Source organism: Pomacea canaliculata, linkage group LG10 (genome assembly GCF_003073045.1).
Source record: "Pomacea canaliculata isolate SZHN2017 linkage group LG10, ASM307304v1, whole genome shotgun sequence".
NCBI lineage: Eukaryota > Metazoa > Mollusca > Gastropoda > Architaenioglossa > Ampullariidae > Pomacea > Pomacea canaliculata.
The window spans coordinates 222,000-241,436 of record NC_037599.1 but is presented as its reverse complement, the minus strand read 5'-3'; the positions used below and the strand labels follow the sequence as shown (position 1 = coordinate 241,436).

The 19,437-nt window shown below is 45.9% G+C and overlaps 1 protein-coding gene across 7 annotated transcripts in view; it reads left to right on the top strand.

Moving 5' to 3' along the window:
* Positions 1-129: 129 nt before the first annotated feature.
* LOC112573474 (polypyrimidine tract-binding protein 1-like) overlaps positions 130-19,437 on the top strand; it is a 51,208-nt gene continuing 31,900 nt past the window's right edge. For 3 of the 7 annotated variants that reach the window (XM_025253886.1, XM_025253884.1, XM_025253883.1), the window contains exon 1: positions 8,799-9,624. In XM_025253886.1, coding sequence (XP_025109671.1) covers positions 9,439-9,624 — 186 coding nt within the window. In that variant the 5' untranslated portion in view covers positions 8,799-9,438. Of the gene's footprint in view, positions 246-4,585; positions 4,611-8,798; positions 9,625-15,463; positions 15,639-18,838; positions 19,022-19,437 lie in introns of those variants that run through there. The other 4 variants (XM_025253887.1, XM_025253882.1, XM_025253890.1 and 1 more) reach the window with 4 other exon arrangements.

The following is a 19,437-nucleotide window of genomic DNA, read 5'->3' as shown; positions in this document are numbered from 1 at the left end:
GAACTCTTGCTAATTAATGCTTAAAATTTCCACTTTTTTGCCCTCTAGAGAACATAAAATAATACGATTTTAGACACTAAAAATTTGTTGTATAAGTATATAAATTATGTCAAACTATTGAACTGGGCTAGAAATCTCTAGTGGCCTAGATTCTCGTGACGACACAGACCGCCATTTTGAACGTGATCGGCGTATTGCTGGGGCTCGCAGTCGACATTTCGCTTTGATACACGAAGAATGGACGGGTAAGACAAACATTCTCTTAATCATTTTTGATTAACAATGTTTCAACATTCTTTTGGTTGCATTTTTATTTCATTTTAGCCATCCGATGCATAAAATAAAGATGAAGTTAGACGTGCGTTAATACATAGATGCATGCCGTGATGTCTTTGTTGTTGACAACTACAGTTTTTTGTCTGCCATAGCACCATTAAAGTTTAATTAATTGGTTAAAAACGGTTGTAATCGTGGATGAAATATGGAATTTTCTACTGTGATTTAGTCAGTTGTACACCCCCATGCTTCATTTAAAAGAAAATACAAGTCGATTCCAAGTAAGCCGCCAAAATGTATGCATAGCGTCCAGTTCCTGTTCCTGGCACGTTGATGAAAAGAATTGATTATTATTAGTTCATTTTTATCGTCTTTAATACACTTTGACTTGAACATCAATGATGGTTGTAAGTTATCTTTCAGCAAAAAATGTTAACACATAAACCTTTCCAAAACCTACTGGAGCTAATGATTCAATACTGCTAATAAAAGTAGTATCATGTGTTGGAGAGCACACCGTAGTATTAGAAAACTTTAAGTTTCAGACACGCCAGCTAAAGTTTTTTTTAAAAAAAAATTTTAAAAATGCTCTGAGTTATGTCCTGCAAAAAGTAATATTGTGCATTAATCACATTCTAAGAGCAGTTGTGGCATTTCCTCAAAAGAAAAAAATCTTGAAAGCACAAGATGCCAAATGCAACTTTCATGAAAGCATTTCTTTGTAATGGCATCCCCAGCTGCCTATTTAATCATTACATTTATAACAATATTAAAGAACAAACTTTTTTAAAGATGTTGATATTTGTACATTACATCTTTTGTTCATCTATTTATGAAATACTGAGTTGCAAAGTACACTTGTAATCATCAAATGCATTATACTTTTCACATCCTTGGAAAAGTGTGCGATGTATCTATGTGTGCACAGCAGCAAGACAATAACAATGGCCAAAAGTAGAGTTATAGATATAATCCCGTCTTTAATTGTAACTAACTTTTTCTGTGAGAGAATTTATTTATATTTTTAAATCAAGAAATTTCTGATCATTTTCATCTGGCGTATGTTTTGTTAGTGCAGTTAAAAAACCCAAACCAACCCCTCCTTGTTAAGACTGGCTTAAATCCACAGAAATAAGGTTGTATTTTGGTATGGATACCAATCAGTCTGCCTTTATTTCATGAACCATGAATTCAAGCACCTATAAATTAAAGTTCATTTATTTGAAAGTTGAAATGATGCTTTCAAAAATCATATAATGCATTTTTGTCATCGTTTTCACTTGGTCATATTTGTTCTGCCATTGTTAGACTGTACTGAAGATTTATAGGGGAACTAGTCTCCAGGTAGGAGCAATTGATCAATACAAATATACCATGGCATACAAAGACTCTCTTAAAGATGTGTTTTGGAAGCTGAAATTTATAAGTTAGGTTTATATCTGCAAAATACTGATATCTGCAAAAAACACAAACTATTTAGGTTGGTCTTAAAAATGCACTATTTCTGTTTTTGATAATAATTTTGATTATAATCGGAGGACGGGGAAAGCAGTTAATTCAACTATATGCCTTGACTATATCAACCTCCTGCTGGAGTTGAATTGACTCTGTATGATCATATCGCCCCTCATAAGGCCACATCGTCACAACTCCAAAAGTCAAATCCACTAGGTCAGGCTAAATGAATGTCTGAGGAGTAATACCAGTTTCAAAGTAATGAAATGTCTTTATTTAAAAGAAACCTCCAAAACTAAAGAAAAATAGTTGCTTTCTTAAGTAAAATTTAAATTTTACAACAAAATTGCATTATGCTTCATCGTGGAATTTGTTCTCTGAATGTGCATTGCAAAGCAGCCATTTTTTCCCAGTATGATGGTAGTTGAACTTGTTTGACCAACGCATAGCTGTTAATAATATTTGATGTTATTATCTTCTGGATGAATTCGACTTTCAGTGTTAGAATGATGTGAAAGCTATGACTGAAGGGTTTGATATGGTTTGGATTTAAATGATGGTTACTCATAGAACAAGCAGTCTGTTTTAAAATGTACTTAATTTTTTTCAACAAGCAATTTTCGCAAGTCATAATAGAGCATAAACTGTTGATTGTAAGTTGAGTGGGGTAGGTAGTCAAAATAGAGATGAAATCAATTCAATGAAATGCACCTGTGACAAATTTTTGTATCATAAACTAAGAGGTGATCTTAATAAGTAAGGTCCTAATAAAAAGGTTTTTGCTCTACCTTTGAGATCTATATGAGCCTCATTTCTGATGCTTCAGGTTGTAAACAGATATTAACCCACAAAGGACCAAAGAAAAGCTCTTATGTTGGTTAATCAGGCTAAAAACCAACCAATTAGAAAGTTTCTTTGTACTCTCAGATCTTCTTTCTGCAGTTTTGGCGTCATTTTGAATTTATTCTGGTCAATTTTGCATTTTTTTTTCCTTGAAAAAATGAGTGGCTCATCGAGCGATTTCCCTGAGGATGACTTAGTTGGAAGAATCTGTCGTTGAAAATGACTCTCCCAACAATTTTTAAGATCCACTGTTTGCTGCTAATTGATGGCAATAGGTTTTTTTCCCAGATGTATTTGATGAAGGCAGGTAGCCCCAAGTAGATGCGTTGATTTAAAAAAAAAATAGTAAACTGTGAATTTTCTTGGATTTCTGCTCTTATCAAAGGGAAAGTAGGCAATATTCATTACTTTTTATTGCAAAGTTCAAGTTTTCTTCTTCCCCAAAATGTATAGGTTTCTTGGTTTATGTTTACATGAGAGCAGCAATGGTGAAAACAAACATCACCCACTGTCATCTTCACTGTATTCAATTATGCGCCATTGTTTTATTTAGCATGTACTTTCACTCCTTTGCCATGCTAAGAGGGTTAATAGATGATGGCAAAACATCTATAAATTGCATTGTCTTTAATGCAGCCATTTTTAAAATGTCCAGTTGCAAAGTATGCAGTTCTGTTGCCTTCTTATGACACCTTCTGTGGCTTGTTTGCTGGACCTGATAAGATTATCAGACAATGTTCAGTTTTCATCTTATAAATAATAATTTCATAACAAAAGATTGTCTTTTTTTATAGATTTGTCACAAACTCAGTTTATAAAATCTTTCTGGTGTGCTTGACTACTGAGTTATTTTACTTAATAATTTTAATAATTTTACTGAGTTATTTTACTTAAATGTTATAAGAGATATATCTGATTAGCTGCAGTCACAAAACTTTATAGCTTTTCTTTAGAAGTAAACATATATTAGGTCACCAGGTATGATGCCTCTTATTGTGTTGTCAGAAAAGTCTTGACACATTTTTGCAATATATAACACTACTTCATTTTTGGATGGTTCATAAAGTTCCATGCTGGTGATTTTGATCTCAATTATGCTCCTCAGTCTTGGCTTACCAAAGCTGATGACCTCGCAAAGGGATTGGTTGGATCAAACCTGCATTACATGACATGAGATATTGCAGAAACATTGAACATTCATCATTCAAGCATTTACAACCACGTAATAAGCTGGGATACATAAGCAGTCTTGACATTTGGGTTTCTCTTGAATTTAAAGATGTTCATATGACAGCACTTATATGCAGTATGCTCATTAAACGTGAGGGAAATGATCCTCTTTGAAGCCTGATAACAGGTGATGAAAAGTGGGTTGTTTACAACAATGTGATGTGCAAACTGTCCTGACATGATGATTTGTCTCGATAAAAAAAGCAGACATTCTTCAGAGGAAGGTTATGCTCTTGATGTGGGCTTTTATGGGTGCATTGTTTTTTCGAGGTCTTACCAAGGAACCAAACAATCAGTTTGAACAAATCCAGAAATCTCCAGCACGCATTAATCGTAAAGGAATCATGTTCCGTCATGACAGCATAATAATCTGCACTCATAAAAATTCATTAGATGTAAAGGCACTTTTCTGGGGGGGGGGATTTTTTTCTTGGTAAAGAAGATTGTTCCTTGTTCCTAAAGAATGCAAATACTCTGGGTCTATAGGTCTGTCACTTTTAATTACTTTTTTTTTCCTGTAGTTTGACAAATGACCCAACTTAATGAATCTGAGTTGGCTATTTGCATGTGCTTAAGTTTGCCTTAAGTATCATGTGTATGCTGGGTTAGGGTTGGAGGTGAAAAGACTTTCACTCTGACTAGGTTTTACTATATTTGTGTGGGTACCTAGGGTTAGTGTCAGAGGCAGTGTGAGCTAAAAAGGGTTTTACTAGATTTGGATGTGTATGGGTACAAGACTACTGGGTTCTTACAGTGTTTTTTTCCTGATATTATGTTCCAGTGACTATTTTGGATCAGGCACAAAGGTAAGGCATTATTTGAAACATTTTCACTTCATTGACTATTTGCATGCTTTCTTTTAACTTGTTACAATCCCTCTCATCAGTACCTTTTCAGATTATGTGTGATAAAGTAGATCACAGTTTTTTCTGCAAATCATTTTTTGCTTGGAGCTGCTGGTAACGAGTAGAGAGCATAATCATTTTGTGGAGGCAGATTGCACCTTTGTGATGTAGTTAATGACTGGTGTAGATTTAATATGAAGTTCATGACTGGTCTAATAGCAATGAGTTTTTCTTCTAAATTTGTTTAGAACCCTGATTTTAATCTCACTGTGTACCATTGACCAGCAGCACAAAGTTCGCTATTATTTTCTTTTTAAAGCAGCTTAAGCAGGCCTTAGGTTTTGCACAATCTTCAAGGATTCTGAGCCCAATAATGCGAGGTTATTGGAAGGAAGTTGAGTACATCAATGAGAAGACTTTCTCATTGAAACGTGAAAAATTGTTGGTAGTGATTATGTGTATGGAGAGAAAGGGCTTATGAAGTAGACGTAAGGAGTGCAGATTTTGTGAAAAAAATAGTACTTTTCAATAGAACTTGATCCTCCAATCAAGGACAGTGTACATAAAGATTCTGCTCTTAAGTATTATTGCCATATAGTGACTAGTCTCAAGTTGGGTCGGCTTTGGTGAAGCCTGGTAAAAGCAGTACAGCCTCTGGTGAGACTGTCAGGTTTTCTATTGATGGGTCTTCGAGACAGCTGATGACCAGCAGTTATCAGCTTGTCCTGCACTGTCCTCTAATTAAGAAAACGTCTGTAGTTTTCCCACAAAGTTCTGCCATGCATGGACCATCTTCTAGTTTGTCTGTGGTGTGCAATCATATGCTGTGCTTAGCATAACTGATTTCACTAAAGGTGCTCTAGTGTGTAAAGCAAACAGTTTTGAATGCAAATGTTGCAAGTTTAAATCGTTATGAATCATATATTTGGTATACACTTTAATTTTTTAATTTTTTTTTATGGAGAGCTTGTGTCCTTTAGGATGTATATTGTTTTGTCCCTTTAGCTCTATAAATGTGCGATGGACAACATTGAGGTTTGGATTAGAGTTTGAGTGTAAGTTTTTATTTTTGCAGATGGAGTAAACATTTGTAATAGGCTTAATATGTGTGCATAGAACATATCAGAGGAAATTCTGGAGAATGTAATCCCTATCATTCACTTTCTGCTCTACCTATACCTTTTGCACAGCATCCTGGAGAAGTGGGCTTACTGGGGAAAAAAGATAAATGTTACATTTGTTAGTGTGAGAGTTGCTTAGGTGCCACATTTATTAACCTGCTGATACTACCAGCAGCCTAAATCAAAACTCTTTAAGCCACTAATATCGTTGGCAGTATGCTTACTCAACATTTATCAACCTGCTGGTTGAAGTTTGTATGTTTTCGTAGAGGTCTGTGTGAGGGCGATGCCTATGAATATTTCATTATGTAATGCATGTCCCTTAACTGGTACCAGCTGACAAGTGGTTATACTGGTCATTGGGAGCAACTGGATAGATGCAGCAGTTGACAAACCCCCTCTTTATGGTAGCAAAGTAAAATTTGGGGGTGGGGTGGGGGGCAGGTCGGTGCAGATGCTAGTATGGCAAGCAAGTGGCTCCTGGGCATGTCCACTCCTTTGTGCTGGGTTAATGGGGAGTCTGGGTATAGTGACAAGACACCATCCTTGAGGTCAGGCCTCAGCCTTTCCTTCTCCGCCTGCATGTGTGTACAAGTTGGAATCAAAGAATTGCTAGAAAACATGAGACCAGTGAAAATGCCTGGTGTGCTTGCCAGCCTCTTGTGGATACCATGCATGATAAGGCAAGTGGTGCGTCTTAACAAAACACGAAAGCTAGATTAAAAAAACCCACTAGTATGACTGTATCACTAATGCAAAAGGAGACTGTAAAGACTAAATTTCATGGAAACTCTACAGTGTAAAGCAATCTTTCAATGAGCAGGACACCTCCCTTTTTCTGCCCCCAAAATCATGTTTCTTTAACTAAATAATTCCTTTTTTGTCAAAAGTTCTGTAACAACTGCAAGAAAAGATCAGCTTCTGATTTGCACTGTCAGACAATATAAACAGTACAGAAATGGGTTTTCGTTTTTAGTAATGCGGTAAATGAAAATCTTGCTTAGTGTGAAATGTTTCCTGACTTGATGACATCTTGAATGTAACCATCCCTTGTAACTAACTCTGACTCTGCTTACACTACTGCTGGTGAAATTATGTCCTCACTTGCCCTCTTCCTTCTGCTTTCTTAATTTTTTTCATCTAATCTTCCCTTGCTTGTTTTCTGTTCATAATTGCTGTCACCTTTCCATCAATTGTACTAATTTGCATTTTCCGCATGTTTCTGATCCATCAAAAAACTGACACTCTTGAAGTGGTACTTTCATGTCTCATTTGCATGCACCAAGGTCTTAACACTGGCAGGCAGCAACGTCAAACAGTTGACGTAGACTTTACAGTTTTGAACTGAACATAGCTGGTTGTGCAAAACCCCAAATGTGTCTGTTGATCTGTTAAACCGATAGGATGATGCTATACCTATGAGCAAATGATTTCAAGACAAATAATGTGATACATCAATGACTGCATGGCCAGGGATTAGTGCCAAGAAGCCCCCTACGTTTTCCTTGACTTATATCCCTGTGTCATCACTCCCTGTACCCCCTCACAGAGAGGTGTGTAACGCTAGCAGTCACATGTCATTTTGTTACCACCACTATTTTGTGGAAGTATTTTGAGTGGAAGTGGGGGCGCAAGAAGCTTATGTTTTTCTAATTAAACAATAATCTGCACCACAGCACACTTCACATTTTGCTTGCTTGCCAGGCCCCTTGCTTCGGTTACCTTGTTGCCTTGGTGACCGTGACTTCGCAATTTCCCGTGTGGGCTAGAATAGCAGAAGTGTATGGGCGGCGAGCTTGTCTGCCTAGCAACAGGTAAACATGCGAGACCAGGTGGCAGCAGCCATGGTGTACCCGGCCAGGGTGGGGTGACAGAAGGAGACAGCAATGGGGTGATCATCAGCCTTGTCCACGGAGACGTTGGCTGGTGACATTGTCAGGAGGACAAATGAGGGATGGGTGTGTTGGTGCGAGAGGGACTGTGTGGCTAGATGAGGCTGGTCCAGACAGCACCGCCGCTTGACTGAAGAAGATGATGATGTTAAGAGTGAATTGTACACATACGGCTGTGTGTCGTAACGGTTATACCACATTATACTTATATACTTTCCCAAGTTCTTTTTGTTGCCGTCGGTATCGGGTCGGGGGTTGGGGAAGAACAGGTAGTTGGTCAGTCAGTCAATGACGGTGAGGGTCAGTCTGCTTGTGATGTAATTGAACTCTGACCTTGGTGGCGGTGACTCGCTTCAGCAAGGAAAGTAGATTCCCCCGTCTCCTTTCTTGTGATGGACTCTTGGTTGCTGCAATGACTGGCTTACAAGCTGGAGAGGAACTGACAGGGCAAGCTTGGCGTTTCTTCGTGTTGACCTGCCACCTATTAACTTTGACAAAGTCTTAAACGCGTTGTAAAAGTCTTCAGGATAACAAGCGAAAAGGGCGTACTGAGTTGTTAACAGTAACAACCTAGGGCCTACTCGGGCGCAGTCTCATCGTACCGACACTAATGCGATGAGATATCGATATGAGGAGAGAAAGAGGAAAAAATATCACAATGGCTTTTGTCACTTGTCCTCGTCTTGACCACACACTTGCTCGTTCCTTTAAGTCAGCTTACACCCGAAACCCTGTTGACATTTGTGCCATTCCTCCCCTTACCCCCTTATCCCAGCTGTGGGGCTTGGTGGGCCACTGGTTGCTGATTGCACGTTGGGGCACTCACCTTAGCCAGCCAATAAGGGCCAGATATAGTCTTTGTCAATATTGACCCCTCCCCCCGCTCATCGTTGCGGGTCCGCCCCATTATCCTCCAGCCAGGGCCTTGTCACCCGAGGCCCCCCCCCCCCCCGTCCGCTTTTTTCTGTAGAGAAGGCTCTCTTGCCGCGCGTGTGAGTCGACAGTTGGTGCTGGTGGTGGTCATACCAATCCCGGATTGCTGCACCACGTGCAGGCCGACCGGCACAGCGAAAGTAATTGCCGGAAGACCTGGTTATCTGCGCGCGCGCGCCAGCTTTTGTGACGGGAGGTCAGCGTGCGTGCGGCCAGACCGGTCGGTGCTGTCGCGCAGGCAGTCACACATCGTAGCAGCGTGCCAAAGGCTGGAGTTGCTTTTCTTTCACCAAGTCTCTCACATCGCCGCCTGCGCTAACCGCTTACAGACAAAAGCCGGAGAGAGAGAGAACAGTGGGTATCCCAACTTCACGGCCTTGTTGTCACCAAAAGTACCTGAGAGGCTTTTGTCTTACGGCGTGAAGCCAGCGGGGTGTGCATGAGCGTGCGCCAACGGCGCCCGGTGTGTGTTGCTGCCTTGTCTTGCTTGCTAGCCGCCAATACTGACAAGTGTGCACATCGAGAGGGCGGGTACGCTTCTTTGCTCTCAGGCTCCTCCCGCGCTCCACACGCAAGAGAGTTTGGCGTCGAGGCTTGCCACCCCCAGCAACGCAAGTCTTCAGCGGTGGGGTGGGGTGGGGGGAGCTCGCTGGCGCTGCTTACCCAAGTGTGACCAGGCGGGCCCAAACCGGGGGGAGGGGGGACCGGCAAAAGTCGGCGGGAAAAGGGAGGCAAGTACGCGTGGAGGTTGAGGTGCTTGGCCACCTGAGCTCTCCCCCCACTTTTTTTTTTTTTCGTCCTGGCCATCAAGTCCAGTAACCGGCCTGCAAGTGGACGCGCAGCATGTACGTATGTTGGTACAACTACGGAGGACAACCAGCCGTTGCTGTGCCGCAGTCCCTCGCCGCTGCTCCTGTTCCACCACTCGTCCCACAGCCTGTCCCCGCACTGCATCACCAGGCACCCGCCGAGTACCTGATACCCGTCTCGCCACAGACTGTTCTTACACACCTTGGTGTACCTCGTAAGGTAAGTGGCTTATCTCGCCTGCCACCTCATTAGGACAGTGAAAAGACACAAGTATGTTGTAGGTCTAGATAGAGCCTTACTTCCCCCCTCCCCAGTCCCCCATTGAAAGTAAGAGGAAGAGATAAGTGAAACTTGATCGCGTGTGGCATCAGTTTTGTTATGGGAGGCACGAGGAGGAAGTTGCCTCCTGTGTATAATGTGAGGTAGAGAGGAGGCTGGCAGTCTCCCCTCATAATGTGCGACACGGTCGGCATGCCTCCACCCTCACCGTCACTGGGTTCGCTCTTATCCACTCTATCTTCCGTCAACCCGTTTCTGTCGGCTTTTTACTCCGCTGGCCTGTGAAAGAGGCCGTGAACTTTGACCTTTTTAAAATGGAAATCGCCTATCCGTTGTCGTTGGCTGTGGGTGTTGAAGCACTCGAGTGCTAGGGTTGCTTGGCCACCTTTTGTGCTGTGCTTTCGTTAGAGTAAGCGTTCGTGAACCTGTCGGACACTAAAACCTGTAGGCAACCCTCACCCCACCCCTACCCCTTAAGCTCCAGCAAAGGCAATTCACCTTTGATACCCGGCACCAAACTCCTGCACAGTTGACTTTACCTTGTGACATGTAGCAGCGAGCATGCGACACCTGTGCTTAACTGATAACGTGTTAGTGGGATCTCTTGTCGGGGTCCTGGACAACTTTGTGGCGTTGTCCCCTATCCTGCCAACGCCTGGCACAGATACTTGAAGATCTCTGGGACAGGAGGTCGCTTGCACTTACCCCCGCGTGCTGTTCCAACAGGGCGTGTTGTTCCAGGTCTCCCTCTGCCTAGCCTTATGTCCTGCCTTGCCCCACGATACTGTCTGTGCAGACCCTAGAAACCAGAGGGCCAGGGACGAGGAAACACTTGAGTCGTTTAGTTCAGTGGTTCTCAAAGTTTTTCGGACCGCGGACCACTTTACTTACGTAAAAGCTATGGCGGACCACCAAGGCCTAAGTAAAAAATATGGCGGACCACCAAGGCCTAAAAATCCGTCTGTACTATGAATTTCAAATTTAAATTGCCGCATTTGTTTCATTTTAATTCAAAACTAAATGTCCTTTTGTGACAGTAGTATAGTAATAAGATGACATAAACTACGTATACCTCGTTATTTGTAATTTAAATATTAATGCGAGGAATACATCACTTTGCTGACATGACGACTGGCCGCGGACCACACTTTGAGAACCACTGGTTTAGTTGTATGCCTGCGCCACCATATAACTCCCGTTGATCACCAGTCAAGATCACACAGGGTAGGGTTAACACGTAACAAGTACACAGCGTAACGGAGACATGTACACAGGGTAGGGTTAACACGTAACAAGTACACAGCGTGACGGAGACATGTACACAGGGTAGGGTTAACACGTAACAAGGCATGTCAAGTACACGGTGTGACGGAGACATGTACACAGGGTAGTGTCCAGTCCTAACAGGCCATGTTAAGCCGTGCACACCATGTTACGAGGAGCCACTCTTAACCTTATGTAGGCAAAGAGGGTGGATGTGCGCTATGAGACTGGTGACGTACGACGTATACAGGGTAGGCACACTGGAGGTTATTTTATCAGGGGAACGGGAGGGAAGTAAGGCCTTACGTTCTCTTGACCAGGGATCAAAATCTGGGCTGAATGGGAGGGGTACGTGCGCGATTTAAACTCGGGGTTAAGAGCTAAGCAGTCTGACGATCGCTCACTGGGCGAGTAGATGGTGGTGGTACAGGGGGCTAAAGCAAGCCACTAACACCTGTCTTCTGCAGGATCTGTTCACGCTACAAGCCTGGTTACAAGTCCTAGTCGTCATCAAGTACGACTGTAAGCTGGGGACACGTGCAACGTCGTGTACAAAGTTGGGAGGGTAGTTGCAAGTGTTTGTAAGTGGCGTGTTTTGTATTTGACTCTGTTTAATCTTGTTCTTTGCTTTCGGAAAACACTTTTCTCGGGTGGGACACCTTCAGAAAAGAGGCACGGTACGTGCCCACCCCAGTATATATATATTGGTGTACTGAGCAATGGCCAGCGATACCTGAAATCTTCGCGTCACGTGTTACGCCTAACGCAAGGTGGTGTTACTGTCGCAGCAATGTACTTCCAGTTCTCTTTCAACATACAAATCGGAAGAAGAAAGAAAATGTCGATGTTTTTGAAAGAGGTTATTCTATAAACAGTAGAGAAAACGTCATTTTGTCATTATATACAGTGTTAGCGTGGGGAAAGGCGGGGAGTAATGCATGGCAAGCAAACAACAGGTTGGAGTGTGCTTGTGTATCTGACGTGCAACAAGTCCGCAGTTTGATGTGAAGATTAGTAACAGGACAGCGTTCATCCTCTTGCACAAGGGAGGGTCTGCCATTGGATTCCTCGTCCCAGTCCACTGTAGCAGCTGGATGTAGACTAAGCTCTGGTATCGCAGACACGTAAACCCCATTGGTGTCAAGCTCTAACGGGTATCGGTAAAGAGTTGGAATATGTGCATCATGTTGTCTCATGTCTTTGCCTCATAGTCGCATGTTCGAGTCTTGTCGGCCTTTAGGGGGAGGGAAGGGGTATTGAGTGTTTTACGCCGAGCCAGCAACCGAGGGTTATATCAGGGGGCAGAGAGCACGCCAGCCCTGTAAACAAGACTGCTCATACAGAGAAGGAACAAGCGTGTCCGAGAACCCTGGTCATCCAGGCCTCACTGTATTGGTGACCACCACGCCGCTTGGCCACACTCCAAGTGTCTAGCAACAAATATTTAGCGTCGTTGAAAATATAGTTGCTCGACACCTCAAAGACTTTTTAAAATGGAAACCGAAACTCGACACATAAGTGTGCGATAATATGCTATAGCGAGGACGTTATGATTATTTGTGAACAAGCTCATCACTGAATTTTGTGTTGTGTATTTTAGTGTAGGTCAGTCTGCCTTACCTGGTGGATTGAGACAACTTGACATGGATGAGGCTTGTTTGGTTTGCGTGGTTGACTTTGAGTTGAGGTTTGTTTACATGCTTATGACAAGAGCAAGTTCTATCAACGGTAAGTAAAGGAGTTGAGGCAAGTGTCCAACAAGTAGTAGGTTACGGCCTTGGGTTTTTCCAGTCAGGTTGGCTGCAGCCTCCTGTTGGGGGGATGAGGATGTCAACGGCGATGCTAGTGACGGCAGAGGGCGTGGCCTCGCCACCACACACACACCAGCAGGTCGGCCCTGATTGGATGACCCGCGGCCACGTGATGGTAACACCATAGCTTTTTTTTTTCTTCAGAGCTTTACTTATTAGCTTATTATGGTTGTGGCGCAAGTGTCACACCAACTACTTGCAATGGTCAGTTCTACAAGACAGGAGGGATGGGGTGGGCAGAGATGCTTCTATGAAGCGTAAAGCATGCTGGCGCCGCTACGTCACGGGGACTGGCGGGACAAGGAAGCAGTTCTCGCCGCGCGCGCGGGTTAACGAGTTTGGCCCGCCTGCCACCCTGGCACGCACACGGGTATCTGCTCGCGTGCTGCTGTTTGAACCCCCCAACACGCTCGTGCTACTGTTTGAACCCCCCCCCCCAACACGCTCGTGCTACTGTTTGAACCAACCCCAAACCCCAACACACACATCTACATCCACAAACCGCCGCAAGTCTTACTTAGATGCTGATCCCTGCTTAGCCGTTGTCAGCAGGACTCTCAACTCTGTATGACTGTAAGTGTGTGTGCAGTGTCAGCAAATCATCAGCTATGTCCCCCTTGCCTTAGACATTTAACAGGCAACTGAAGATGGTGTTTTGAACCTCAAGCATAACCTGTTTATCGCTTTCCTTCATTTCTTTGGGGGAAGCGGATAGTCGAGTGGTTAAATCACTGGCGTCCCAACCCAAAGGCACGGCGGTTTTGTCACATATCACGTCCACCCGACTTTCGGGAACGGCTATCCAACTCCATAGAGGTTTGGAGGTCAAGCAGAAAGAGATGAACAAAAAGAAGCAAAAAAGAAAAATGTGTCTAACACCTCATCTGACCTTAAGTTAGGGGATGGCCTTTACTTTTTACCTTTCGCGTAAGTCAGGCTGCATCTTTGGAACGATCTCGGTTGATTATGATGCCACTTCTTTTGGGGCAAGTCTTTAAGCGCAGTTCGTATCTCATCTGCAGACTCCTGTCCGAGGTCTGTCTATGTGTCTACTGACACGTCCACGTGTGACAGTAGTCAGGACGGTCCGTCACCTAGTCTTTACACGTGACAGCCCGGTGCATCGTCGGTGCAGCTGTCAGGTGACGTCATGTGGATGTGGCACCCGTTGCCGGAGCTAGCTATCCGGGTAGATTTGTTGAAGCCCAGTGAGCGAGCAAGAAGAGTTGCTACAACAGAGCGAGGCATGTGCGTGGGGGAGGGGTGAAGACCAGGTGCAGCTTGTTGGGCCAACTCCTACTCTTACAGGCGGAGATACAGGCGGCGGGTTCCTGCTGCCTTGGGTTAGATGTTGAACGTTGTACTACGTGCACGGTGTGGCCTGGTGTGTTGGTGTTTTGTAGTGTCTAAATACTGAAGTGGTGGACTATGGTATGTTGGTTGTTGTGTCTAAATGCTGAAGTCGTGGACTACTATGGTGTGTTTGTTGTTGTGTAGTGTCTAAGTAGTGGACTACTGTGGTGTGTTGGTTGTTGTGTAGTGTCTAAATGCTGAAGTCATGAACTACTGTGGTGTGTTGGTTGTTGTGTATTGTGTAAATGCTGAAGTCGTGGACTACTATGGTGTGTTGGTTGTTGTGTAGTGTCTAAGTAGTGGACTACTGTGGTGTGTTGGTGTTTTGTAGTGTCTAAATACTGAAGTGGTGGACTATGGTATGTTGGTTCTAGTGTGTAAATGCTGAAGTCGTGGACTACTGTGGTGTGTTGGTTGTTGTGTTGTGTCTAAGTAGTGGACTACTGTGTATGTTGTGTGTTTGTAGTGTCTAAGTAGTGGACTACTGTGTATGTTGTGTGTTTGTAGTGTCTAAGTAGTGGACTACTGTGTATGTTGTGTGTTTGTAGTGTCTAAGTAGTGGACTACTGTGTATGTTGTGGTGTTGTGTAGTGTCTAATGGACTACTGTGTATGTTGTGTGTTTGTAGTGTCTAAGTAGTGGACTACTGTGTATGTTGTGTGTTTGTAGTGTCTAAGTAGTGGACTACTGTGTATGTTGTGTGTTTGTAGTGTCTAAGTAGTGGACTACTGTGTATGTTGTGTGTTTGTAGTGTCTAAGACAGCGGTTCTCAACCTTTTACTTGTGACGCCCCACCTGACGAACAAAGGTACGTCCGCGCGCCCCCCTTAGCCAGCAATGTAAGCTCATTTCACCAATACCGGTATGACCACCTTCGCGCCCCCCCTGCCCACCGTTTGAGAAGCGCGGGTCTGAATGCTGGCAGCCTCTTAGCGACACGTCCCGGCGCGGCACACATCGCAAATGACAGCACGCGGGGAGGAGCCCAGCTCTGCCCCATGTACAGCACGGTTACCGTTGTCGTGCAAGCTGTCGCAGGACTTGTTTCTTAATCCACAAGCCCCCTTCCACCTCCACCACCACCAACCCGGGACACCTTTTTCAATCTCTTTCTCCTCCCTTCTGGCCGCCCTCTGGAGCAGAAAGCAAGAATGTAGCGAGGACGGACGTGGAGGCGTGCAGTCGTATCGTCCTCGTCTTCGCGATGTGGGTCGTGGGAAAAAAAAAAAAAGGAAGCCGCCAGCGACTTGGCTTTACGCACGCGCGCGCGAGCCTCCTCGCTCGTGGTGTTTCCTCGCCCTTCTCCTTTTCTGCTCTTACCCGCCGCACGGAGGGCTTTAGCCGACAAGCCACTCTCTCTCTCTGCCCGTGCTGGCACCGGTCTGCAAGGGTGGCGCCTCGTCTTGTCGGGTGTTTGGCTTTCACTCACTCGCTGACCTCCGTCCACTGGCTTCTTCAGGCAAGGTGTGCGCGCGTGCGTGTTGTTGACGTCGTCTTCGTCGTCGTCGTCGTTGGCTGCTGGGTATGGTAGGTGTCGCTTAAAGCAAAATTTTCCTTTTTTTTGTCGTTATTACATGCGTTTAACGAAGGCTGCTTGCGATGCCCCCTCCTTTCTCTCTCTTCCCCCCCCCACCCACCAGGAACCGAGCGGCGAGAGTCTTGGAGGAGGAGGAGGGCATCTTGTCCTGAGGGACGCGCGCGCGTGTGTGTGTGTGGGGTGGTGACGGTCAGGTGGCGACTAAAGTGAATGTCTTGTGCTCGTGTCTTGCCTGCCGCCTACGCCTGTGGAGACTAGCATGTCGGCACGCGCTGTACGTCTTAGTGACGACTGCACCCAAGAATGTGTGCGCGCTATGTCAGCACCAACAATGTTGATGGCGGCCAGATAAGAGGCTGGCGTTGTTGAGCTGTGTGGGACTGCCTGCTATCCTTGCTTGATGCTTTTGCTCGCTGACAACAAGAAACGCTTTTGGGGTTGCTTTAGGCGTTTCCCAGTCACGGGCAGAAAGGGGGGAGGCTGGACTCGGGTATTGAGTTGGGGAAGTTGTCTGGCCGCGATATACCCTAGCTTGCTGGCAGGGCGTCAAACTCAAGCAACCAACCCAGTGTAAGAGGCGGAGGGGTTACGGCGGGTACACAGCGGACTGTGTGGGTGGGTAAGGCAAGCTGTTTGTAGCTAGTATACAGCTTGTCATTGTGCCTTCTGTATGTTGAGGTTGTAGCTGTACACAACGGTGGATGTGCTGCAAGACTGCGGGTGTGTAAGCCAGTCGCCAGCTGTGTGCTGCACGCACCGCTGATGGTTGGGGTGGTGGTGGTGGTGGTGGTGGTGGCGGCGGCACGAAGGTTAAATGAGTAAAGCATCGATTGACGGGACCTTGTAGGTACCCTCGGGTGCAATCACCTCATCGCTAATACAAATGTGACTGTGGTGTTAGAATTCCACAGATATGGCCATGACATCACTAGTGATAAGGCATGACTAAAGAGCTGTCCAGGTGTAGGGGTGTGAGGTATAGCATGATACACACTTGAGTGCTTGTCTCAGAAGATCCGGCAGTGCTGCAGTAGTCTGCCTAGGTTGCATATGATAAGGCAACGGTCCCCAATACAGGCGTGTTGAGTATCGATGTAGGTGTGGGCGAGCCCCAGGTAGACGGGCGGAAGGCGTCAGGTAGGTGGTGCTGAGAGGTAAGAGCGCAGGCGATGTACGCATATGGATGCAAACAGGCGGCGCTGTGTGTGTGTGTTGGTGTGTCGTAGCGACGTAGTGCAGTCAGTTGGTGGTGATCGTGCCGGTTGTCAGTAGCCAAACAGGGTGAGCGGGGCCAGAGGGCAAGTGGGGGTTAGCACCGCACACGACCATTGAGAGGAGGGTGGGGGGCAGTAGAGTCTGTAGAGTGTAGAATGAGCACGCGTGCTGTGAACATGTGGCCAACGTCCCAGCGGTTTGCTTGACTGGTCCTTTCAGCCTGCTTCCAGCGCGGGTTGCGGCTACATTGAACGCGTCGGTAGCTTCGTCTCGTCACAACTCGGTGCCATCTGTTTTATTGTTGTTTGCACGGCGAAATGGCTGTGTCCAGAAGGAGTCGACAGAGGATGTCTACAAACATGGCCACGCCCTCATTAGTGGGGGTAACGGCAGATGTCTTGTAACAAGAGGCTTACAGACCTTAGTCTTTGTAGTAGGGTGGTGTGGGGTGGCGGGTAGTACAGGGCATCGGCTGTGTGGCGCCCGAACTTGTTTGCTTTCTTCTCTTTCCTCCACACTGTCCGGATGGGGAGTCGTGCCGTGTCGTGCTGTTGTTGCGTGGGCGGTCGCTGTGTCAGCCGTAGGTAAGTCATAGACGGGTGTGGGTGTGTGGGCGGTTGTTATTACAAAGCACCAAATCTCCCCCCCCCACCCCGTCGTAACGTAGCAACGGTGACTTGAAGGTTGCCAGGCAACGGTTATGACTTGCTTGCACTCAGTGAAGTGTGTCTGCAGAGCTTTAGCTTGGGGCTGGGGCTTGCTTGCGGTCACTGGAGTGTGTCTGAGGTGAAGGCGTGTTTTGGCTTGATTGCAGAGATCTGGATGTTGAGTGCAGCCTATCGAAAGGATTTTTTTAGTTAACTTGTTACAAGAGAAGGAAATGTCCAAACTGTTGCCGACAAGTTGTTGGAAGATGGAAGCTGCATAGTCCATGCCCACCAACGCTTTTGAGGTAGAGGGCTTCTCGTTTATTTATTTATTTTTTTTTATCGGATATTGCCGAGTTGTTTGCCCTCTAAGGCCTCTAGCAGACATTGATCACCAATCATAAATGTCCACGGTGCGTTTTAATGATTAATTTTAAATGTATTCATAGTAAAACGGTTAGATACAGATACTATACGTTTTAAAACTAAACTTGGCGCTGGGCAGAAGTTAAAGGGGTCGTGTGACCCGCTTTTTTAGCATTCGTCTAGCCACCCATCTGCACAGCATCACGATGAGAGTCAGGCTGTGCTGCTGGCCTCGCTTCACACTTCAAAGAACGACCAGTTGCCGTGAGTTGCACCTGGAGATGGGTGTCGGATGAACAGACGTCAGAAAAGAGTCCCTTTGGTGGTTCGTTTCCTGCAGTAGCTCAACGGTGCAGTGGTCTTGCTTTTGGACTGCGCTTATGGTGTGTGAGGCAAGTTGTGTGCACAAGTTTGTCATGCATGATTGCAAGCGTGATGACATGGAATAAACCCCCATGTCTGCACCACTCCTTTGGGCTGATGGTATCGCGCACGTGTCGCACGTTCGGCAGCAAGCGTCAGGGCATCGACAGGTTGGCCGCCACGTGTTTTTCACTACCCTGCCGCGCATGCGTGTTGATGATTTTCGCTGGCAGCCTCTTTTCAAGGCTCTTCCATCCAACCCCATCCCCCTAAGCCCGCTGTAGCAGGCGAAACGCAGGTGTGGGGTGTTTTTTTTTTTTTGCCCTCGCGTGTGTGTGCGCGCGCGCGCGATGGTTCTACCCCACTCGAGTCTCGCTTTCCATTCCCCTAGCCGGCCAGGCGGAACCTGAGACTACCAATGACGACACTGCGCTTTCTCTTCCCCCTCCCGCCACCAAGTGAGGAGGTCACGTGAACATAGAGCGGCTGGTGGGCTACGGAATCTACACGTCAACTAAGGTCACGTGGTGATGGCGTGAGGGAGGGGACTGGGAGACGGCGAGCTGTGTTTGTGTGTGTCACGGTGAGAGCCGCTGTGCGGCCATGCGTGTAGGAAGCGTTGGATTACGGCAGTGACAGCTTGGCCAAGTCAGGCGTTGAAACTACCCCGCCCCTCTTCATGTGCGCCTCGATTCACCTACAGGGGGAATAGGCCGGGCCTGGGTGTGTGCTGTTTACCCACATGTTCCATGTCCGCTCGTCGTCGTCTTCATATACCAGCAGTAAGTGTGGCTTGGTACCGGCAGCAGCTTGGTGTCAAAAGTCCCATAGTTTCACCATCAGTCTTAGACCAGCTAGCAGTAAGTAGGTGTGTAGCCTCATCTTGACATTTTGAGGCCATGCAAGAGCCCTTTGCCTTATATTCTCTTGTCCGTGAAGTCTTGTAGTTGACTATGTTTATATCTCTTGGCTCCATGTGAAGCTGTTTAGGGTGTGACATTCTCGCTGTAATGTACAACACAGTGTTCGTTTTCATCTGTGTGGAAGGTGTATGTATAGGGGCTAGAGACATTCTCGCCTTGCTGCACAGTACAGTGCCTCACTTTGCTTTGTGGGACTTGCATGTAGGACGCAGCCATCTTACCTCAGCATGGGAAGATACAGGACTTTTGCTGTCAGCACCCGCCACCTAGTGTAG